Source organism: Acanthochromis polyacanthus, chromosome 12 (assembly GCF_021347895.1).
Source record: "Acanthochromis polyacanthus isolate Apoly-LR-REF ecotype Palm Island chromosome 12, KAUST_Apoly_ChrSc, whole genome shotgun sequence".
Taxonomy (NCBI): domain Eukaryota; kingdom Metazoa; phylum Chordata; class Actinopteri; family Pomacentridae; genus Acanthochromis; species Acanthochromis polyacanthus.
Window position 1 is genome coordinate 37,066,763 of NC_067124.1, and position 22,559 is coordinate 37,089,321.

The 22,559-nt window shown below is 39.0% G+C and overlaps 2 protein-coding genes across 4 annotated transcripts; one reads left to right on the plus strand and one right to left on the minus strand.

Annotated features, from left to right (window-relative positions):
* Window positions 1-1,742: 1,742 nt before the first annotated feature.
* si:dkey-92i15.4 (uncharacterized) lies at window positions 1,743-15,977 on the minus strand. 2 transcript variants are annotated; one of them, XM_022220402.2, is made up of 8 exons: window positions 15,648-15,977; window positions 15,022-15,333; window positions 5,840-8,331; window positions 5,562-5,757; window positions 3,963-4,061; window positions 3,639-3,879; window positions 3,439-3,555; window positions 1,743-2,248 (listed from the first exon to the last, which is right to left on the minus strand). In XM_022220402.2, the coding sequence occupies exons 3-8, from the start codon at window positions 8,014-8,016 to the stop codon at window positions 2,085-2,087; spliced, it is 2,994 nt and encodes a 997-aa protein (XP_022076094.2). In that variant the 5' UTR covers window positions 8,017-8,331; window positions 15,022-15,333; window positions 15,648-15,977; the 3' UTR covers window positions 1,743-2,084. The 2 variants fall into 2 exon arrangements, with proteins under 2 accessions (XP_022076094.2, XP_022076093.2); XM_022220401.2 differs by having other exon boundaries at window positions 15,022-15,403.
* Window positions 15,978-16,400: 423 nt separating this feature from the next.
* On the plus strand, window positions 16,401-20,435 carry c12h1orf43 (chromosome 12 C1orf43 homolog). 2 transcript variants are annotated; one of them, XM_022220404.2, is made up of 7 exons: window positions 16,401-16,740; window positions 17,675-17,776; window positions 17,844-17,976; window positions 18,107-18,160; window positions 18,237-18,403; window positions 19,130-19,188; window positions 19,297-20,435. In XM_022220404.2, exons 1-7 carry the CDS (start codon window positions 16,678-16,680, stop codon window positions 19,529-19,531), a joined length of 813 nt encoding a protein of 270 aa, XP_022076096.2. In that variant the 5' UTR covers window positions 16,401-16,677; the 3' UTR covers window positions 19,532-20,435. The 2 variants fall into 2 exon arrangements, with proteins under 2 accessions (XP_022076096.2, XP_022076097.2); XM_022220405.2 differs by having other exon boundaries at window positions 17,868-17,976.
* The last annotated feature ends 2,124 nt before the right edge of the window (window positions 20,436-22,559 follow it).

Sequence of the window (22,559 nt, forward strand, 5' to 3'; positions counted from 1 at the left end):
TTTCCCTTTCAGAAGACATTAATGTAGACAGAAGTTTACATTGATCAGTATTGACCTGAACCGTTAGTCATCATGGATCAAGTGTCAGACTCAGACCAACCAAAGACGCCAAAGTCAGCTAGATCTACTATAAAAACTCGTCAGGCTTCCAACTTATTTGGACTTGGCCCTGCAATTTGTGAAGATGATGCAGTAATAACTGGTTCTAGACTGCCTACTTGTTCACAAGTACTGAGGTGCATGATGTATCATTGCAATAAAGCTGCTCATGGTAGAAGACCAGGGTCTACAGGGTCAACTAGACGAGTCCTCAGTAGAGGGCAGAACCACACCCATGCATGATACTCTGTATCAATTTTGATCATCCTACGTATATCCCTTCCTACTTGATCTGCTGACCTCTAACTCCACAACTGAGCAGGGGACCTTAGACTGATCTTCAGTGCCAAGTTTGATTATCCTGACTTCAGCTCTTGCAGAGATATCTGACGGGACATAGCCACAAACATACATACTTACCCAGCCAGCCAGATACCGAAGCGAATGCAGTTACCCCGCTGAGAGGCGTAGTTAACAAGTCGCTTTACAATAGCCAAGCTAGTTTTGCAGCAGGTAGCCACATTCTACACTAAGGCTGACATTCCAATGGTCACAGAAAACTGGGCATGTGAGAAAATTATAAAGCTACTTGATGACAACAATAAATTGTGTGCTATTGACAAGAGTCATCGTGACTCACCGGCAGCTCTGCGTCGTCTTGAAGACATGAAGCACCTGCTAGCATCAACATTTGTTATCTGGCCATCAAATGTAGAGAGCCTGATGAAAACCCCAGAGGATTCATCAGATGAACAAGGGCTCGGGGGACCTCTAAATCAGCTTCAATTTACTAAATATTTTACCAGAACAGTTCTGACAACACAAAACAATAAAAGTGTTTTTTCCATGTAAATCTGATGCACCTTATCATCATTCTTGCAGATAATCTGATTGATCAAATGCTTTCCATCAGCACATATTTAATTACATAATTAGGAATGATCTAAGAAGGTCTGTTAAAAATGTCAACACTGGTAAATGATCTATTGTTTGTTATTATTTTATTATTTTTGACCCCTTCCCCTGAACTCTGGACTCCAAATATATGTTATGCAATCCAAATAAGCACTTAGTAGAACAAACGATGTCATCGTTGATAATGTCCAGCGAGGCAGATGATGGAAATACAGCCAGATAAGTCAGATAAGCTGCTTTACCCTGTAAAACCCAAACACAGAAAAAATGAGCAAAAATAATGTAGAAATAATATACATGTTACGTACATGGATTATAGTACATATACAAATATCTGTAAAATCCAAATATGCAAAGAAATAGCAAATATAATATAAATGTATATGAATAATTTAAAAAAAAAATATTTTAAAAAGATCAAACTGATGTATTTTTGCAACAGTGGGGCTTACAGGCAGCTGACATGCAGAATCTTTCCTGTATCTGCATTTTTTACCCTCCTTTCATCTAAAAAGTGGTGTGATTTTCTCAGGTCAGCACAGTGATATTAATTATACTGCCAAGCAATTAACCTTGGCACCGAGATTGCAAAAGCTGGAGGATGAAAGTCTTTGTCTTATCACATCTGTGTTTGAGATACTATTTGGTGATAAACACCTTCTACCTACTTCTTTCTTTCATCTAGTTCTGTTTTGAAATATAACAGCTGGACACAATAAGAGCAAACATCAGCTTCGTTAGCATTTATTAAAAAGCAATATAAACTCTATATGCAGCTATTCACAATATAATACAAGGCGTGTTTACAAATTACTCATTTTTTTGTAGCTGATTAAACAGTTTAGAGCCGTCAGTGCACTTTAATCATGGCTGATAGAGAAATCTCCCAGGCCTTGAGGTAGATGGAATCCTGTACAAAAGAGGCGAGCTGAGAAAAATATACACCTTTGACCTGGAATTTTATAGCCAATACATATAAATTACAGTTTTAATGACATTAGGCACAAAGTTAAGTTCAGCTTGTGGCACGTTGAGGATCCCCGCAGGGCATTAAAACATCTGGATGCTCCTCATGTTTCCAGATGTTTGGGAGGCCGCCGCAGCACCACGTCCACAGGTCCAGCAGGAAGTCTTCTGATCAGAGTCCAGGCCTCCAGACGTCTCATCCCCAGCATGCTGACGCCTCCGATCTCCAGGACTTCATCTCCAGGACACACCTGGTCAACGGGACCTCCTGCAGGGAAAACGGAGAGGTTCAAGAAGCAGCTGAAATATAAAGTAAGTGAGGTTTATCACAGAAATACTCATTCTCTTTTGTCTGGACCAGTAAGGAAATATTTCTTGAAAACCACCAACAGTTTTCCTTCTGCTAAAAAATAAAAATCTTGGAATTATGCATTTATTTTTCTTTGCTTCGGCTGGAGGAAGTTACTACAGGAAATGTTTAAAAATGACTGAAAATAATTGTGTACATTTACTAAAATAGTGCACAACTTAAAGTTTTTATATTTTATTGATTATTAAATCTGATTTATTTATTTAATAAATAGTTATTTGTTGTTCTACTCTACAATTTCTCCCTGTAACATTTTAAATAAAATATTTTGCCTTTTGCTCAGCTGCTTTTTATCTAATATCCATTTTCATTTGAAAAACAAGCAGATGATTTCATTTTTTTTCTATATTCAGTACATTATTAAAAACTGAATCTGCCCTGCAGCTTTCAGGGATCAAATTATATGTTTATTTATATCATACTAACAAATAAGAAAAAATACAATAATAAAATGTGTATATATAATAAAAAAATAAAAGGATTTTTTAACAAGTAAAATTTTAATCAAAATGTAAAAAAAAATTTTCAATAATTTTTTGAATTTTGTAATTTAAAATCAAAGCATTTCATAACTACAGGTTATTGCAGAAAATTGTTCAACCTGTGTTTGTGCCTGTATGTTTCTCATTTTAGCAGATACTCCACAGTTTTTTATTTTGTATGTTTTTAATTTGGATCCATGTATTCATATATTTTAATCTCTTTTATCTGCAGTTTATGAGTTTAATTTCTTGTTTTGCTTCAACACATTTCGTCCATTTTATCTATATTTCATCACTTCACTTTTTTTAGTATTTTCTTTTATTTATATACCGTATATATAATTTTGACCGATACTGCATCTGATGTTTCTTCTGAATTTATGAATGTGTTTCCTCAGTTCCTCATCACATGTTTTATTGAGTCTTTTATTTCTGACATAACATTTGTGGGGGTTTATTGTTGGATTGTTTCTCGTGATGTTCTTGCCTTTTTTCTCTTCTGTTCTGTAAAGCTCTTTGCACTACATTTCATTTGGATGAGAGATGCTTTTGAAATGAAGCCTGTTTGATTAAACAGGTTAAATCTTCTCATATTTCTCTTCTCACCCTGGAAGATCTTCTGGACGGTGAGCGGTCGGTTCCCCAGATTGGATCCTTCTCCTCCCTGCAGACTGAAGCCCAGATCTCTGCTGTTCTTCTGCAGCTGCAAACACATTCGCTGGCCTGCGAGAAGCAAAAAACACAATTATTTATTAAGAAGCTGCTGCGTTTCATGTCTTTCTTTCAAGGAAATCCTGACGTCTCACCTGTCTGAGTGGGTGTCGGTCCCTGGGGGCTTCTCTGAACTTCTTTCTTGGAGGCTCCACTAACATCTCCCCTCCTCAGGACTACCACGGCCATTTCCCGAGTCTTCGCCCTCCTCAGGACCCTCAGCGCCTCCCAGTGGCCGCTACCGCTCAGTGCAGTACCATTAATGGATAAAACATGGTCCCCTTCCCTTATGGAGCCCTCCTGGGCTGCCACGCCTGAGTGGAACACCTTGTGAACCTGAGGAGGAGAAACAAGCGAAAAGTTATCAGCACTGCATTTAGATATCGGTCATGAGAGAGCAGGAGGATGTGGTTACTCACAGTGATCGGCTTGTTCTGGTCCACGCCTCCTGCCAGGCTGAAGCCCAGTCCGACCCCAACCTCCTTGTGGAGAACCACCACCTGAACTTCATCATAGTCCTGCAGAACAGAAAGCTATATCAACGTTTTTTGATTTTTCATGCAAAAGAGGAAAAGTGAAGAGAAGAGGAAGTGAAATATTTAAATGCATCTTTAACTCCACGGTTGTAGGATGTAGAGTAAACTCAACGACCAAGACCAACTCTGTACCTTTTGAAACCATTTATTGGCTCTATTTCTACTATAAAATGAAAACAATGCACACTTTCTATAACTGGGTCTGGGTCAAGCTATGAAGTTTAATCTATAAACCGAGCATGTTATAAGAAACATTACATATTACATTTAACAGCAGCAGAGTGTCAGTGAATTTTAAGGATGCAAATAATCGCTACAAATAACTGTCAGTAGCAACAGATCAACAAGATGTACAGTATACAACAGAAGTGAGTGCACCCCTGTAAAATATTACTTAAATGTTGAATGATTCAGTCATAACTGCATGTTTTCTAAATTGAACAGTTGAATATTTCCTCTTATGACCAATCGAAAACAACTTACTTTAGAAAGACAATATTAAAACTTTGGGCCCAGAAGTTGAAATTCAATGCAACAAAAAACATCTGTAATGGCTGAAACTTAATTGAGTTCAAAAATGAGCTGTCAACACTAGAATTCCTCAGTTTTGGATCTGTAGACTGTGTCTGTGTCTGCATCATGGCTCCACATGGAAAAGAATGGCGAGAAGAACTGAAAAATCTGACTGAGAGACATCACAAAGATGGAAAATGATCCAGGGAGATCCACTAAAGTTAGTGAAAAACAGTGTCAGCAGTAATCAGGAGGTATAGAAGCAGTCATAGTCCCACTATTCAGGGCTGCAGCGGTCGTCCCCCTAAAATGACTCCACAGACAGTGAACTACTTTCACAATCGGAAGATGGAAATCAGAGTTTCTGCAAGCCTTCAGTCATTTCAGAACATCAACCTCTATGAATGCAGGACAAAAAAAAGCATCCTTTCTTGCTATTTGCTACAAAACTACAAGATGAAACTTTGCTGAAGAACATGAAAAGAAGCCTGATGAATGTTGGTAGAACATTCTTTGGTCAGATGAAGATGCATTTGTTGGGCTCAGATGAAGTTCAGCATGTTTGGTTTGAACCTGAGCAGGACTACCACAGTGGATGGATCATCTTGACAGTGAAGTACGGGAGGAGGGGGTGTGATAATATGGGGCTGCATGAGTTGACATTTATAGATGAATGTGTGTGGGATAAACCAAAATACTGGCCGACAAGATGACTCCCAGTCAGCAGGGATAAGAATATTCCAGCGTGACAGAGTTTCAAAGAGGAACAAAGTGAAAACTACAACCTGGACACACATGTGGCCTTGCGTGAATCCAATAGAGGACCTTTGGGGTATTTTAAAGAACAAAATAAAGCAGCAAAATATCTCCAGAAATTTGTGGCCGCTGGTTTTCTAGATAAAAGAACTATCACTGCAGCTGCAGCCATAAAACAGCATGCATGTAAAGAATGTTTTTATCTGTCTGCACCTGCAGGGTGTCGTCGCCGAGACTCCTGACGTCCTCCAGCAGCTTGTCGAGCTCCTCGGTAGGCAGAACAGAAACACAAGACAGAGCTGAAACATCCGAACTCAGCGATGCAGACCGTCGGCCCATCGACTGCCACTCATCGCTGTCATTCTCCGATTCGTAGTCGGCTCCAGCAAAGTTACACAAATCCGCAAGACTACGGGAAGCACAAAGAGTCAATCAGCTGCTTTAATTATTACCTCAGTAGAACCTAAAAGCTTATAAAAAACAGAACCTACCTCATACAGAAGCTCCTGCGATCTGACTGGCTCATATTACTGGTGACGGTCACTGAAGATTCTCCAGAGTCCGAATCGTAGTTTGAATCTTCATCTTTCTGTGTGCTTTCATCATCATCCTCATCATCCTCATAATCCTCATTATCATTCCAGCCTTTAAAGTCCGGACTCAGTCCAGCAACCCAAGCATTCAGGTCCATTACCCGTTTCATGCCCTTTGAATGCGATGTTTTCACATCTGGAGAGACCAGATCTGGGAGGTTACTGTGTGAGGATGAGGCCAGAGGATGAGGAAGAGGCAAAGAGTCTGGAGCTGGAGGTTTGACTGCTGGTGTGGAGATGGAAGTGCTTTCGTTTTCGGTTTTGTCTGCGGTTGGAGTGGCATCCTCGGCAGGTGAAATAAAGGGCGAGAGGTCTGGGGTGTCGGTTGGAGTCTTGTCATCGTCACTAACTGGTGAAGTGATTTCAGACGGTGCTGTTTTCTGAGCTGTTGCATCACTGGTTTCTTTCTCATTTGTCTCCTCAGGACTTGAGACTTTGACTAAATCAGCCTCATCCAAGTAAAACTTTCTACTTCGCCTCTCAGCTCCACCATTTAGAGGGATTTCTAGTGTGCTCTTGAGTTTGGAATATTTGCGAAACTCATCAGAATCACTTCCTGTTGTGTCTTTCTTCCCTAATCTCAGTCCAACCTCGTCGACTGATAGAGATCTTTCTGAAACAAGTTTCCTTCCTGTTCCCACTATTTTTTCTTTGGCTTTATTGCCCACCTCGAATCCCTCTCTCAGCCTGTTTATTTCTTTGGCCGACCCGCTCTTCTTAACTCCATCGTGGCGTCTGCTGAGTTGCGTCGGCACCGAAAACGTCCGCCTGGGCATCACGACTTGACTTCCAGCTCTTTGCGTCAAAGCTTCAAACTGGCTAATCTTATTCCTGACGCTGGCTGAAGAGGAGAAAGTCTCTGTAAACTTCTTCCTCTCCGTTGGTGTGGTTTTATGTGGGTTTGTCTCAAACACATCCTCATCAGCAGCTTTCCAGTCAATTTTAACGTTTGTCACATCATCTGTACGTCTTCCATTTATTCCCCTAGTTTCAATCTGTCTGAGCTTTGTCTCACTCTTATCCTTTTCTGAATCCTTAAGAGAAACTTCTTCTAAGAAACTGTCCAGCTGTGCAGTTGCATTAATCCCTCTTGTAGCTCTACTCTGAGCTGCCACCGTGCACCGACTCCTAGCTCTATCCAGGGACCTAGTGCCTGATTCTACAAACCTCGTCCCCCAGCTACCCGCACCTTCCTCTGGATATCTGCTCTGGATCTGTCCCTGCCGCTGCCTCCCTGGTGACCTCTCTCTTGTCTGGCTTCTCACAGGAGAAAGTGAAGCCTCCGAGCTTATCGTGTCTTTTTGTGTCCACATCTTTTGCACAGGACTTTTGACGGTATCTCCAGACGAGAAACGCCTGGGGAAGGTTCCCCCAATTGTTTCAGGGATTGGTGAGTCTTTACCGAAACCGGCCGACCCAAACAGTTTCTGTATCCGCTCTAGAATACTTTGACCGCCTTTGGGCCCAACTGAAGACGACGTTTCTGTGAGTCTCAACCTGGATGGGAGGGTTTGACCCCTACTGTTCCGGTCCAAAGTCTGTTGTTTCCAGTCTCGAATGCCACTGGCACCTGCAGAATTATAACCCTGAAGTGATGACGTCACCCTGCCAGTCGTGCCATCTTTAACTTCTTTTCCCTCCTCCAAACCTGCAGCCCATTTACTTACATCCCTTCCTCTTTTGGTGGCCCGATCAGGACTTTGGACACCGGCTCTCCAGTCTAAACTCCTACTTCTACTCGACAGGTTGTTTCTCCTCCATTCTGTCCTTCCTCGGCTTTCAGATTCACGGTTTGTTTCAACTTCTGGGGTTGTTTTATCGGCCGTGCTGTTCTGGTTCAGCTTGGTTTCCTTCTCCTCGCTCTGACCTTGGACTCGACTCCTCGTCCTGGCTTGATAACCAGAGTCCTCCTCCTTGTTTGTGCCATTTGCATGACATTCTCCGGCTTCCTCCCTCTTCCTCACCCCCGGCCTCCGGGAGAGACTGTAAGAGGGGGAGTTGGCCGATCGGATAGTGAATCTCGTCGCTGTCCTCTCCTTGTCGTAGTCAGAAGTTGGGAGCAAAGACAAGTCCATTGTCTGAGAGTAAACAGATTTAATCACCTCCTGTCAAATGCCAGATCCCAAAAACGGAGTGGAGAAGTGATATTTAAGCAAATCCAAGCTGGACTGGACTCTGGAAGCAGGTCATGTATGCAAAAAAAAAAAAAAAAAAAAAGAAAAGCAGTCAGTGTCACAGAAGCTCTCCTGTCATCAGAGAAACAAATCCTCCATTCAGACAGTTTGATATTCCTGATTCTCCTCAGCTTCGTGGTCTTGAACCTCCTCCTCCTCCGGTTCCTCGGGAGTCTTCGGTCCTCCGGCTCGGCCTCAGTGAACAGCTCCCGTCGCCTGCCAGGCATAAAAATGGACAAATTTCCATCCTCAGAACAGATTTGGTGCAGGAATGTTGTGATATGTGGATTGTGGGCGCTGTGGCCACTCAGAACGGTCAAACAGAATCACAGAGTGGCGAAGGACAGTCAACGCCACATGTTACAGTGCAGCACCAAGCAGTGAGTAAATGGAGGAGATGGTGAAATTATAAGAGAGTTAAAGTGCAAAAAAATAGAAAAAATAGAAATACTGAAAATCTGGAGGCATAGGTGCAAAAAAAACCACTGAAAACAGTTACTGTTTGTACATACGTATAAGTTAATACTTATTTTTATTTACATAGCATTTGCATAGTATATGCTGTTTTTTTTTTAGTTTTGGTTTGTTTTTTATGGTTAACATGTAAGTTAATATATATTGTTATCTATAATTTGAAATTTTTAAAAAGTTTTTGCCTGTTGTTTTATGGTTAACATGCACATTAACACTTATTACTATCAATGATTTGGGCATTTTTTAGCGTTGGCTTGTTTTTTTATTGTAAACATGTAAGTTAGTACTTACTTTTAGCAACAATCCAAATATTATTATTTTTAGATCTGGCTTGTTTCTATAGTTAACATGTAAAATACTAGAAATAGATATTAGTAACAGATGTTAGTATTAGATGTTATTATCTGTCATTTAATAGAACAGGGAAAATGTGTAAACTCCCAGTAAACTGCTCCTGACATCTCAGTGAAAAACTGTTTAAAAACATTCATTTTCACAGTGTAGCTCTGAAACAACATACTTTGTTGAACATTTGTCACAGTGTAAGCTAAAGTCTTGTCAGGTATTTCATTCTGAAGCACGTCGCTGCCTTCCTCACATTCCCCTCACACTGACTCAATCAGCCCTTTCAGCTGCGAGGACTCTGATAACAAGATAATAATAACGTCTGCGCTGCACACATTCATCACAACGTCTGTTTACACAAGCAACACACTCCTGACTACCAGTCAGCATCACCAACCTGCACCGAAAACTGGAAAAACCCACCGAACTGCAATCCGCACGGCGAAAACAATGCATTAGTGTGACACAGTGAGTCTCTGTGCAGTCTCACAGAATAAAATAAAAAAAAAAACAGGTCGAAACCTTGTCCTGGTGGATTCAGATAAAAAGATCAGATAAGACGAGCACAAAGTGGCTTTGATTTACATACAGTGAAGCCTGATGGAGGAAGCTAGAATCACTGACTGACAAAATCTGAAAAAGTCAGTGAAACTATCTTTGATTAGTCATCAAGTCCTTTAAATGTCATTATATGTAAAGACTGTGAGCTGAGGATTTACTACAAGCACTATCTGTTTCTGTAAAAATCATAAAAGAATTGAGTCAAATCAACTTAACTTCTGTACTTTATTTAATCGAAACAAGATTTCTGCTTATTTTCTTGCTAGTTAAACTTAAAATGTCAAATTTTTGTTGTTTTCAGATCAGTTTCGAACTTCAAAACAGGATTTTTTTCTAACATTTTGGACTTAAAATGATGAGTTGAATGAATTAACAGCTGCAAGTTCCCTCAGCTCAATTAATTAAGCTTTTAGGAGGCAAAACTAGCATAAAAATTCCCACGATACACTCTGAGAGAATCTTAATTTTTGTAGTTTTGGAAGGCAGACGTGGCAGAAACTTGTCGTGTGTCTTTGTTAAATTACGATTTAATTGTTTCTTGAATAATAAAGAAACAACCAGAACTTATTTCTAGTAGATTTTGAAAACCACAGATTACTGTGACGTTCAAAAACTGTAAAAACATGGACAAGAATCAGAAATATCTGTAAAACAATTCACTTTTCACTGCAATCTGAAATCCTGCCACTCCATGTAAACAGAACAACCATGAAGGAGACAAAAGGCAGAATGAGAATGACACAAATCAGAAGAAAATAAACAAAATTAGACAAAATAAAATCAGAACTTGTCCAAAATGGCTCAAAAGTTCTCCAAACTGAATGAGTTCGTTTGAATCTTTTGCAGAATTACTTGAAAGTTTTAAAAAATTTACCCAAAATGACTCAAAAGTTCACATTTTTCTTCACTGCAGGCTCATTTTCTTACTTACTTATGAATAAAAGGTGTGTCTGTAGCCATTTTCAATACAACTACTTAATTTGACTTAATGTCTTTAATAAGTTTATTGAACTTGTTTTCTCAAGTTCAGTCAATTAATCACAGCTAATTTTGCATTTTGGCAACTTATAATTAACCAGACACAGTTCAGTTGAGTCACATGATGTTTCTAAACTGAATGAAGGTGATCATTTATAATTTTACAAAGCATTTTGCAGCTTTTCACATCTTTGGGGGTTAGTCAAGGTGTAAATTTCTGGGTTTTTTTTCTGTGATTTAACCGGTTCTTTTCTGTAATTTAACAAAACAGGAAAAATAGCAGTCAAATAAAGAGTTTATTTACCATTTTAATCCTTTTTAAGACATTTCTATCAGTGACAAAAATATTAAATTCAACATCTGTAGACTCGAAAACGGTGCTTGTTCTGAGTCTAAGGCTTCAAGAAAAATTTGGTAAATTATGAAGCAAAGCATGTCTGTGATTAGTTGGTTCAGTTTAATATGTTAAATTTATTGAACTAGTTTTCTCACGTTCAGCTAATTGAACGCAGCTCATTTTAGACTTTAACAACTCATAATTAAGCCATTCAGTCACAACTTAAGTTTCTAAACTCATTTAACTTCATCTAGTGTAATTCTGTAAAGCTTTTTGCAGATTTAATATCACTGGGAGTCTGTCAAGGTGTAAATGTATCTTTTTTTTCAGTGATTTTTATGATATTTTTGTCTGTCATTTAACAAAACAGGGAAAATCTGTAAAGTAGCAGCTAAATGAAGAGCTTTTGTACCATTTTAAAAATGATTTTTGAAGAAAAACTGCCTGAAACTTAGTTTTAAACTTTAATAACCTAAAATTAAGTACAGTTAAGTCACAAGTTATGTTTCTAAACTGATTTAACTTCTTATGTACTCATAAAAACATAATTCTATGAAGCTTTTTGCAATTTTTAATATCAATGGGAGTCAGTCAAAGTGTAAATTTATTTTTTTAATGATTTTTACAAGTTCTTATGTGTATTTAACAAAATAGGGAAAAATCTGTAAAATAGCAGTTAAATAAAGAGGTTGTATACCATTTTTAAAGATTTTTTAAAATATTTTTTCAGAAAAAAAACACCTTTCTAAACTGGTTTGGCTTCATAAAATATCATTCTATGAAGACTGTTGCAGTTTTTAATCATTGGGAGTCAGTCAGTCAAGTTGTAAATATGTTTTTTTTCAGTGATTTCTACTATTTTTATCTATAATTTAACAAAACAGAGAAAAAAATCTGTAAAATAGCAGTAAAATGAAAAGCTTATGGACTATTTTTAAAGATTTTTTAAAAGATTTTTAAAGAAAAAGCGTCTTAAATGTAGTTTTCCACTTTAACAGCTCCTCAATAAGTGCAGTTAAGTCACAACTTAAGTTTCTAAACTGGTTTAGCTTCGTAATGTGTAGTTTTAAGAGGCTTTTTGCAGCTCTTCGGTCTGTGTTGCTGCTTCTCCCCGTGCAGGTGAGTGTCAGTTTACAGAAACACCTGCTCCGTTTGGTCCCATCTGTGTAACCGGGGCAACACAGCTCCCTTTAAACCGTCTTTAAACGGATAAACGCAGCAGAATCTGCACACCTTTCCTCAGGTACGGTCACACAAAGCTTCCCTTACCTTCTGTGAGCGTTTCACTCCATAATGCCGCTTTATTCTCCAGACTCTGCAGTGACATCAGCTGCTCTCAGTCTTCTGTTTCCATCAGCTTTGCATGATGGACTGAGTACAGTGACGCAAACCTGCCACACTGGTTTATCCTCCCTCTTTCTGTCTCTCCCTCCTCCCCCTCTATTGTCGTCTTTTCCTCACAGGGTTGCATTCCTGACTGCAGTTCAATGTGTCACCCGCTGCAGCTTTTTAAAAAAATAAAAACACACCCTGTGAGCGCTTCAGGTGACATCAGCATTTCACAGCTGAAGGCGGAGGACACTCGCTGCTCATGACTTTGTGAAATGGAATCAGAAAGACGGTTTTTTGTTTTGTTTTTACTTCATAACGTGGCCCCACCTCGTCCGGGCCGAGCAGGTATCAGAATACATAATAACAGAGCAGCTTTAATCAGGACCAGAAAGGACAAAGAGACAGGAATACCAGCAGTGATAAATATTGTTCACAGCGTACATCTCATATGACATCTGAAAAGATTTTAGAGCAGGAGGAGGGGAAAAGTTATATAAAAAATGCTTAATGCCAGAAAAATGATGTTAAAAACAATAGAATACTGTACTGTTGGAAAAACTGTGACAATAACAGCAAAATTCTAGAAAATAAAATTATTTTAGCTGATTTAAATGCAGTAAAACTACAAGTAAAAACTGGAGAAGGAAAAATATAAATAATTTTAAAAAGTTATGTACCATTGTTCAGTGCTCAGAAATACGTATTTTTCCTTTATTTAATGGCAAATACCTATAAAAAACTTTTTTTTTTTGCTTTTTAAAAAAAAGCATATTATGTTTTTATGATCAAATTACCAATTTTGACGTAAACATTTAGGATTTTGGCTTCTTTTTTATTCCTTATTATCTGTAATTTGACAAAACAGGACAAACCTGTAAAATAAAACATAATAAAAAATGATTTTCAATCCTTAATATACAGGTTTTTTTCTTTTAAATAATTACAATTATTTTTAAAATAACATTTATTAGCTGATGTAAATACAGTAAAACTACAACTAAATATTGCTAAAAGTGAAAATCTGTAAATGACAATTAAAAATGTTATGTACAATTTTTTACTCCCTAATATACATATTTTTCTTTAAATAATATCAAATATTTGTTTAAAAAGCAATTTTTTTTGCTTATTTTAATAAAGCAGAAAATATTTTTATGGTCTATTTACCATTTTTGATTTTAGGATTATTTTTTTATTTTTTGTTGTTGTTGTTTTTTTTGTTTGTTTTTTGTTTTTTAAGGCTATTATAAAAATACTGTGATTTGCCTAGTTATTATTTTTAACAAACTGGGAAAAAATCTGTGAAATAAATGATGATTAAAAATATTGACAATTTTTAAATATTTCATATAAACAAATTCTCTTTCATTTAACAGCAGATATGTGTAAAATAATACAATTCTAGCGAACTGAATTACTGTAAAACTACAACTAAACATTGTGAAGAGGGAAAATCTATAAATACCTAATTTAAAAAAAAAAAATCAGTGCCTAATATACACATTTTTTCCTTTGAATAATAGCATATACTTGTAAAATAACATTATTTTTTGGCTTATTTTAATAAAAAATTGTATATTTCATGGTCAGATTATCATTTTTGGTAACATTATTAACATTATTTATGGTTTTGGACTGGTATTTTTTATTTTTTTTATTTTTTGTACAGTTAACATAAATTTTTAAAATCCTGTTATATTACTAGTTATCTGTAATTCAACACAACAGGAAAAATCTACCATTTATAGAGATGCAATTTTTTGAAACAGAAACCGTAGAAACCGTAGAAATCTAAAGTAGCATCATACCACTTTATCGCCACTACTAGAGGCCATAATAACCTGAAACCTGTTGATTTAGTCATATTGGAGGGAGAAAACAGCTCCTACTCCAGGGCAGGTGTCTTTGTTGTTCTGTTTTTTTTTTTCCCAATAACAGAATTGTTTGTTGTTTTGTTGCATTCAGAGTTAATGCCACAGTCAAACCTCTGGGATTTTACACTGCAACAGAAACAAAAAGTCTAAAGGATGTGATTCCTGTAAACATCTGTATCATCTTGCACCACTTCACATCTGCCCTGAGTTCCTGCAGTGTCAGCCTGCCTCATACGCACGATCTGATCACAAGAATAACCTCTGAACAACGTCTTTCTGTGCCAGTTCTGTGAGAAAAAAGTACCGAATCTATAGCAGTGATGATGAAAAACTCCTGTGTGGGTTCTAATGCTGATTGTTTAAACTTGGAGAGGAAACAAGCACCATGTTTAGACCTTTTTATGTCCAGTATAGCAGTCGTCTCATCTCTAATATCACGATCTAAAATGTTAAATTCACTATAAAATTCCACTTTCTCTCAATCATAGAACCAAAGCTCCATCCAGAAATACATTTTGTTGTTTTTTTTTTGCACTCGGAGTCAAAGTTGTTGGATTGAACACAACAGAAACTTATAAATGTTATGCACAAACCAAATTATACCTCTGACATTAGCATTTCTCCTCTTTTTTTGATCTTAAAACCATTAAACTGAGCTCATGCAACCACTGAAGATGTCACAGTAAATGCTATTTGACCCGCTTTCTTGGTATATTTCAAATTATCGCCTGATTTGTGCCTTAATTTGACGTTTTTGTCCGTAAATTGGTGCAGAAAAGGCACAAAATGGACCATAAATGAACACAGGAGACAAAATGGCAAACAAAATTTGAAATAAACCTCCATCTGTGGACAAAACAGAGCTCCTGCAATGTCGACTAAAGGGAAAAGCTTCTCAGTTTTACAGTAAAATAAGTGGTAATTGTGTGAAAAACTGTTTTCTGCGAAGAGGGAAAGAATATCCTTTAAATGTGAGGGAAAAAAACATTTTAAAACGTTACTTACGGTGCTGTTTGGCGCGCAGTCTCGTTTTCTCACCGCTGCTGCTTTGCATGCACCTGCTGCTGCTTCCACCGTCTTCCGTTGACAAAGAGGAAACTGTGGTCAGCACAAAGCGAACTGCAGCTCAGAGATGTCTCAACGCCTCAGACCACACCGAGGCTGACGATTATTGATCGGGCGCTGATCAGAAGCAGGAAAACGTGGAGCTGCCGGGCCGCTCGGTGCCTCCCGGGGCAGATTCGAGTCACACTGGAGGCTGAATATCTCCACAGACTCCCACCCTTGTTCCTGACAGAAGAAAGACTCTCAGTGTCTCTGCAGGATGGATGCAAAGAACAGAGAGTCACTCAGACAGACTGCTGAGGCTGGAGATTCATTCCTGAGGCTGTAGAACGCAGAAAACACAAGACAACATGTGACACTGTCGTGAGAAAGTACAGTATTTAACCAGACTGAGTATAGATTGTATATAAATATATATGCAAGTACAATCCAGACCAAACGTGTGGAAGCCAGATGATTTTTTTGCAAAAAAAATATCATAGTTACACTGGTGCAACAAAATAAAAATGATTATTAAGAATCCCTCATCAGAATACATCTTAACTGTCATCGTCAGCTATCTGTACCTGTCGGTGACGGGGAGGTGAGACGTCACGAGGCGCTGCGGCGCGCGCTCCCTCCCGATTCTGTGCCCGCGCTGTGCCGCTCCCTACCGACACCTGCTGGCTCTTAAATCATTACAGGTGAAAAATAAATTGAATTAAATATTTTTTTTAATTTACATTTAAAATTTAATAATAATAATAGTCGTAGTAGTAGTAAAAGAGCAAGCAAAAATGGTTGTCATCATTTTTCCCAGAACAGAATAGTGCAACCAGAATGAGTGCAAACAAAAAGAATAAAGTGACTGGTAAATGGAGGTTATTTAATGGCTCAAAAGTCTGACAGCTGGAAGAAACTGATTTTGTGGCGGGAGGTTCTGGTCCGTATGGACCATAGCCTCCTGCCTGAGGGAAGTGGCTCCAAAGGTTCGTGTCCAGGGTGAGAAGGGTCGGCTGCGATCCGGCCTGAACACCCCTGAGTCTTGGAGACGTATAGGTTCTGGAGAGATGGGAGGCTGCAGCCGATCACCTTCTCCTCAGCAGAGCGCACAGTGCTCTGAAGTCCGTCTGTCCCTGGCAGTGGCCCCAGCGACCGGGTGATGGACGAGATGAGGATGGACTTCATCATGGGGGTGTAGAACTTTGCATCGGGCTGGGGCTCTCCTGAAGTCGATCCTCATCTCCACTGTCTTCTGAGAGTTGAGCTCCAGGTGGTACATATTGATTTAATGACCTTGTATATACAATAATATGTCTGTTTGTTGTTTGTCTCTTTGACCAGCAGGGGTCAGCAGCAGCCGTCAGAGCGGTGACGTCAGTCCCGTCCGTACCGGTCACATGACCACCGCGGAAGTCAACAAATCAGGCAGCGAGATGCGACAACAACAAGAAGCACTTTACTTCAAGGAACTTCCCTCTTTTTCCGTTTTTTGAATAAGTTTAATATGTTTTAAAATACCGACTATTTAAATGAAACCTCCTGTTTTTCACAAATCGACCCGGAGACGAAGTTTGAGCAGAAATCTATCAGGTCAGGTTAGTAAAAAGTCTCAAAATGCGGATCGATTCTCTTCTGTCAAGAATTAACGTGGTGCTGGTGATGGCCTACGGCAGTCTGGTGAGTCTCAGTCTGACTTTACTGTCACTATTACACGTTGAAGCTCCTTTAAACGCAGCTATCAGATGTTTAAGCGCTGTTATGTTAATGTCAACATATTAATTCCAGATTGACTGTTCATTTGAAGTGAATTTTTATTTGACCAACAGGTTTCTTCTGTCTGGAAATGACATACATAAGTGGTAAAAGCCAGTAAGATTGTCCTCTACCATTCTTCCAGTGCAGGGCTCACGTCTGTCTTCCTAGCAGCCCTTTGACATGTTTCAGTGTGGAGCTCCTTGGACTTTTACATCATGCTTCAAACTGTGGACACTGGACCTTGTAAACATCTAAATATGACTTTATAGAATTTAAATGTCTTGCGAGCAGCAACAATGTGCAATCTGACTAAGCTCTAAGCTAGTCATGACTAGTCACTGATTAGAGAACGACTGTGTGAGCTGTTCTCAGTTTATAGTGGATTAGAACATGGTAGAAATCACCAGGAGTATTTGGAATGGTGTAAAAGCTTCATTTTCTCAAAAATCTGCAACACTTTGTTAATTTTGGCACCATTTTTAGTAAAGATGCAAAAAAAATCCCCATAGAAATAATTAAAACGTTGTGATTAGTATCTCTAACACCGTGTCTTACAGTCTTTTGTTACTGGTTTATGTATGTTTCAGCCACAAGAAACCTGTTGAGCGAAAAAAAAATCACTATAAATCAAAAATTGACCTAGGCGTGAAAAATTTGGGATAAACTGTATTTAACTGACATTATTTTAAAAAATGATTCTGTGGGATCCTTTAGCCCTTCACTTCTGGCTTCATCTGTATCATTTATATTCTGTCTGCTGTGAGCAAGTTGAATTCATTAGTTTATTCCTAAACTGATGATTATTTAGTCAAGATTTCACATTCAGAAGCTATTCTAACCATTGACTTTCTTCCAGGTCTTTGTTTTGCTTTTTATCTTCGTCAAAAGACAAATTATGCGACTTGCCATGAAGTCTCGTCGAGGACCTCATGCTCCTCTCGGCCACAACGCGCCAAAGGTAAAACACACCAGAAATTTGATCCTGTGTGGTGTTTAGCTGTCTTTTTTTTCTTTACAGCTTGTAGGTTTTCTTTGTGTTTCCGCTGCAGGAGCTGAGACAAGAAATAGAAGCCAAACTGTGCCTAGTCCAGAAAATCCACTTTGAGCCTCGTCTGCTGTCTCCAGACGATGACCGGCTGAATCAGAGAGAGCAGTCGGGTTAGAGGAGCAAGCACACACACACACACACACACACACACACACACACATATATATATATATATTTACACAACCCTCCTGAAACTGTCCACATGATCAGCGTTTCTGAACAGTCTGTGTTTGTGTTTAGGTTCCTACGACTACCTGTACAGGATGAAAGCACTTGATGCCATCAGGGACACAGGTGAGCCTATTTCTGTCTCCGTTGCCGTGACAACACACGTCGCTGTTACCTCAGCTTCTCTGCTTCGTGCCTTCAGACTTTCCTTTCCGGGAGCTGGGAGGATCGTCCGCGGCTGTGACAGGAAAACGGTTTCGTACGTGGCTTCTGCAGCTCCGGAACTCCCACTGCATGTTCAGAGACAAGCAGAGATCTGTGATCGACACGGTGCTGGACGGCTACAATAAAGCTCGACACGGAGCAGAGGTCAGTGGTTTCTATGTTTGTTTTTCACTGGTGCTAATTCAATACTCTCATATATGTTATCATTTAATGTATTAAAATGACAGCCGGTGTTTTTCCATCTCAAGTCATCAGGTTCCTCGTGTTCAACCATCTGCGATTTTCTTGGAACTTAGCATAAATTCTAGATGTTTAAAATGACACCTGTAACATTTTAGATTGCAATCTCTGTCATCAGTTTAACCAGCTGCCTTCTTCGGGGACTATTCATGTCTAATTTCATTTCTCCAGTCACAGAATTCAAACCACAGCAGCTGAGATAGAAAACGCTGATTTGGAAATTCTGGGTGCACACATCAGTCTTTAAGAGGGAAAGATGACTTTATTCAGGCCCATCCTGATTTCTGGTCAATTTGAGATTTGATATGTGTGCATAAAAAGCCAAATTAAACTGATCTTGATTCAGCAGTCAAAGAGGAAAACTTAACGTGATGAATTTAGCACAACAATCTGTAATGCTGTGTGCTGCATGTTTCTCACTATAGAGATTATCTTAAACAGCAGGTCCTCGGTTTACAACGTCCTCGACCTACGGCGTTTCCTGGTTACATCCCCATTTCCCATTGATTTATTAACAAAGTGTTGTTCTATCATTCTGACGTTAAATTCGCGCGGGGACTAGTTGGCCAACAGAGCGAACGAATACGTTTTTACTGTCGTCGTTTCTTCGTCTCCTCTTTTTATCTTCAGGCCTTTGGTGAAGCAGAATATGTGAAATACCAGGAAGCTCTAACCGAACTGGCCTCTATGTGAGTAAACACAATCTTTCCTCTCGCTGCTTTTCTTTCTAAGCTAATCCCGATGTGGAATGTTAATTATGCAGCGGGAACAATCCGTTTATCCCTGCGTTGTTGCAGTGTGAAGTCTCACAGCAGCAGCAGTGGTGGAGGAGGTGGCACTCCGAGCCAGCGCCATCAATCTGCAGCCAAAGACCTGACCATCAGCTCCGAGCCTGCAGGAACCTCCCCTTCCTCCCCCACCCAGACCACCTACCTCACCTCTTCAATGCAGCATCGCAGCAAGAGGCCCAGACACTTCCTGGAGCTGAAGAGCTTCAAGGACAACTACAACACGCTGGACAGTACGCTGTGAAAACGCCCAGTCAAAGGAAAGGTCAAGAACTAGGTAGTGCTGCCAGTTATTCCAGTGCCTACAGGTGGGTTTAGTGTGGAAAGACAAACATACTGCCTTAAAGTACTAACACCTGGTTCAGGGTAGAGCTGCACAGGTTAATCGATTAGTTGTCAAGCGTTGAATGATCATGTTGGAGAGATAAATGTCTAAATTAATTGATTTCAGGTCTTTAAAGTGGACAAAACAAGACGTCTGACATGTTAGGATTTGTTAAGCCAAACAACTAATTGATTAATCATGAAATATATCAAATAATTAATGGAAATAATCATCCGAGTTTACAGTGTCATGCATATCAAACTACTGGTACCTAAGTGTAGCTTACTTCCTGTATTACTGCATGTTTAAGTGCTATATTCGGGTATTAAAATGACTATAATGAGGAAGAATGGTTGATTAGACCAAAACAAAACCGGAGCTTCGAGGCTATGCAGCAGCAGAAGACAATCAGTATTTATTGCACAATGTAAAAGCCTATGCAAGACGTATAAATGAGCTAACTGTATGTAAATGCTAAGCTAACGGTAGCATCACACTGAGAACAACACACTGTTTACTTTGGTTCATGTACTGTACGTCTTAGCTGCTCTTTTTTTTTTTTTTTTTTGCTGTAAAATGTTTACTTTTAAAGCCTTAAACTTTTTGCGTTATGGAAGCCATACGTGTTTTCAGAAACTGTGATCATAAACTGCTTTTTTTTTTTTTTTTTTTTTTAAAAAGGATTTTATCTCAGTGCAATGTGACTTTAACAGTATTTTTAGTGCATTAATGTATTCTGAATGTGAGGTGTTGCATCAGGGTAAGTTCCTTTTCTGTGGTGCCTTCTGTACACGTTACCATCCAAATACAACTGTGACCTACAGACCGAGCGTTGTGGAGTTTTCTTGTCAGATAATAATGTAGTCTGAATGTTTTGTGAATGTTGTCCAGCAGAGGGAGCTCCTTTCATAGAAAAGTCAGGTCAAATCGTCAACTGTCTGATCTAAAACAACAGTGTTTTCCTGTTGAGACTGGGATTATAAGTTTACCTAATAAGTTTAAATTAAGGTTAGGAAAAAAGAATTGCCAGGACTAATTTAAAATGCGTCTTACTAATTCAAGGTAAATATTGAATTCAATGTCTTACAGTTTTTATGTAGAATACTAATTTTACTCACTAATTTTTCTAGTAAAGTTAAGAAGCTGCCTTTTTTTATATAGTGCAACTTCACCTAAATCAGATTATTATTACGGTTATGGCTCTACTTACCTGACAAGTATAGAAATTCAAGTTGAAACCCTACAATGTCACATATAGATTTTATTTTACCTGACGTTTAAAAAAATATTAAGAAGCTGCAGTATTATTTATTATACAAATTTACCTGACTATTTTTAATCAGCAATTTTATTTGAAAGACAAACATCCAGATTTCAATGTCATGGTTAAGATTGTGATTTATTGTTTATCATACAAAGTGACTAATTTAAATACTAAAGTTTAGACCTACAATAATATATATTGTTAAAAACATCCTAATGTATTGCTGTTCACACTGTAGAGTTGGATATAGGTATATAAGACAAATGTACCTGACTAACCTATAGAAGTATTTTGTATAATAGAAATGGACATAACTCATTTAAAGAATAAGATTAGGACCCTACAAAATGGATTTTGTAAATGTACGTAACTGATTTACAATCATTTCTCCGAGTGTCCCTGGATGCTTCAGATCTGTGGTTGCTGTCCCACCGCCTGGCCTCGTCTCCATCATGTCCACTGTGGGATGCTGCTGCTGACCTTCCTTCAGCCCACTGATTCCAGCTGCTCATTTCCACCAGTCTACTCTGCATCACCCTCACTATACTTGATATGCTAATCTACACACTGTTTCAATTTTACTACCAGCTAAATATGAAGTATATTTAATGCCAGAGGCGTACACCATAACAGTAAATTATGAATCAATTTCAACGGTTAAAAGTTAAAAGGGTGTTTTCCTTGGGCTCGCTCTGGGGGTCTGGCTTATGGGTTCTGTAAAGCGTCTTGAGACAATTTGACTGTAATTGGGTTATAACTAAAATTCAATTGAATTGATTTAGATAGTGAAGTCAAGATCCTAAAATAATATACAAAATATATATATATATTATATCACTTATCTAAATATATATCATACATTTCAAAAACGTCATAGTATAGTATGACATTCAAAAAATGTCAGTACAGTATTTCGCTCAAAAACCATCATAGTAACCCTGACATTCTGCAAAATAAAAAGATGATAAATTTTACTCACTGGAGAAATCAAGGGATAAAACAGTTAGAACATATCATAGAAGATGGTAACTTTCTGTCATTTCACACACTCACTTCACAATATGGAATTAGCAACACAAAATTTTTAGAATACCACCAACTTAAATCGATTATAGGAAAAAAATACACCCTCAACCAATTACATTGGCAGCTTCCTCTTAGGGTAGAAGAATTCTTAAATCTTCGTCCCCCAAAGCTATTATCAAAACTATATAGAATATTATCAAAGTCAGAAGATACAGTCTTTCTTCCTACAGCACAATGGGAGGCTGACCTATCCAGTAACCTTAATCGAAATGCATGGTCACAAATACGTTTTGTGGCCCGGTATCCCCCGGCCTTCCGGGGCTGCCCTCATGGGGCAGTATGGGTGGGTGAGTGAGTAAATGATTATGGATGTTGTGGGGGGAGGGGGGTTGTGTGTGTGTGGGGGGGTGCCCTGGATCTTGGGCTGCGGCGGAGGCACCGGCCCATGCTGGGTGGCCGTTTGGGGTGGTCGGTTCCGCTGGTGGTGTTGGCCCTCTGCCTGGGGGGGCGGGGGTTGCCTCTTGGATGCCTGGGGCCCGGGGTCCTGTGCTGTGTCCGCCCTGGGCCTCCGGCCCCTGGCGGGGTCGGCGGCCGCCGGTCTTGGTCGCCTGGTGCCCGGCCCCGCTGGACGCTGGGGGTCCTGGCCGGGTTCTCCCT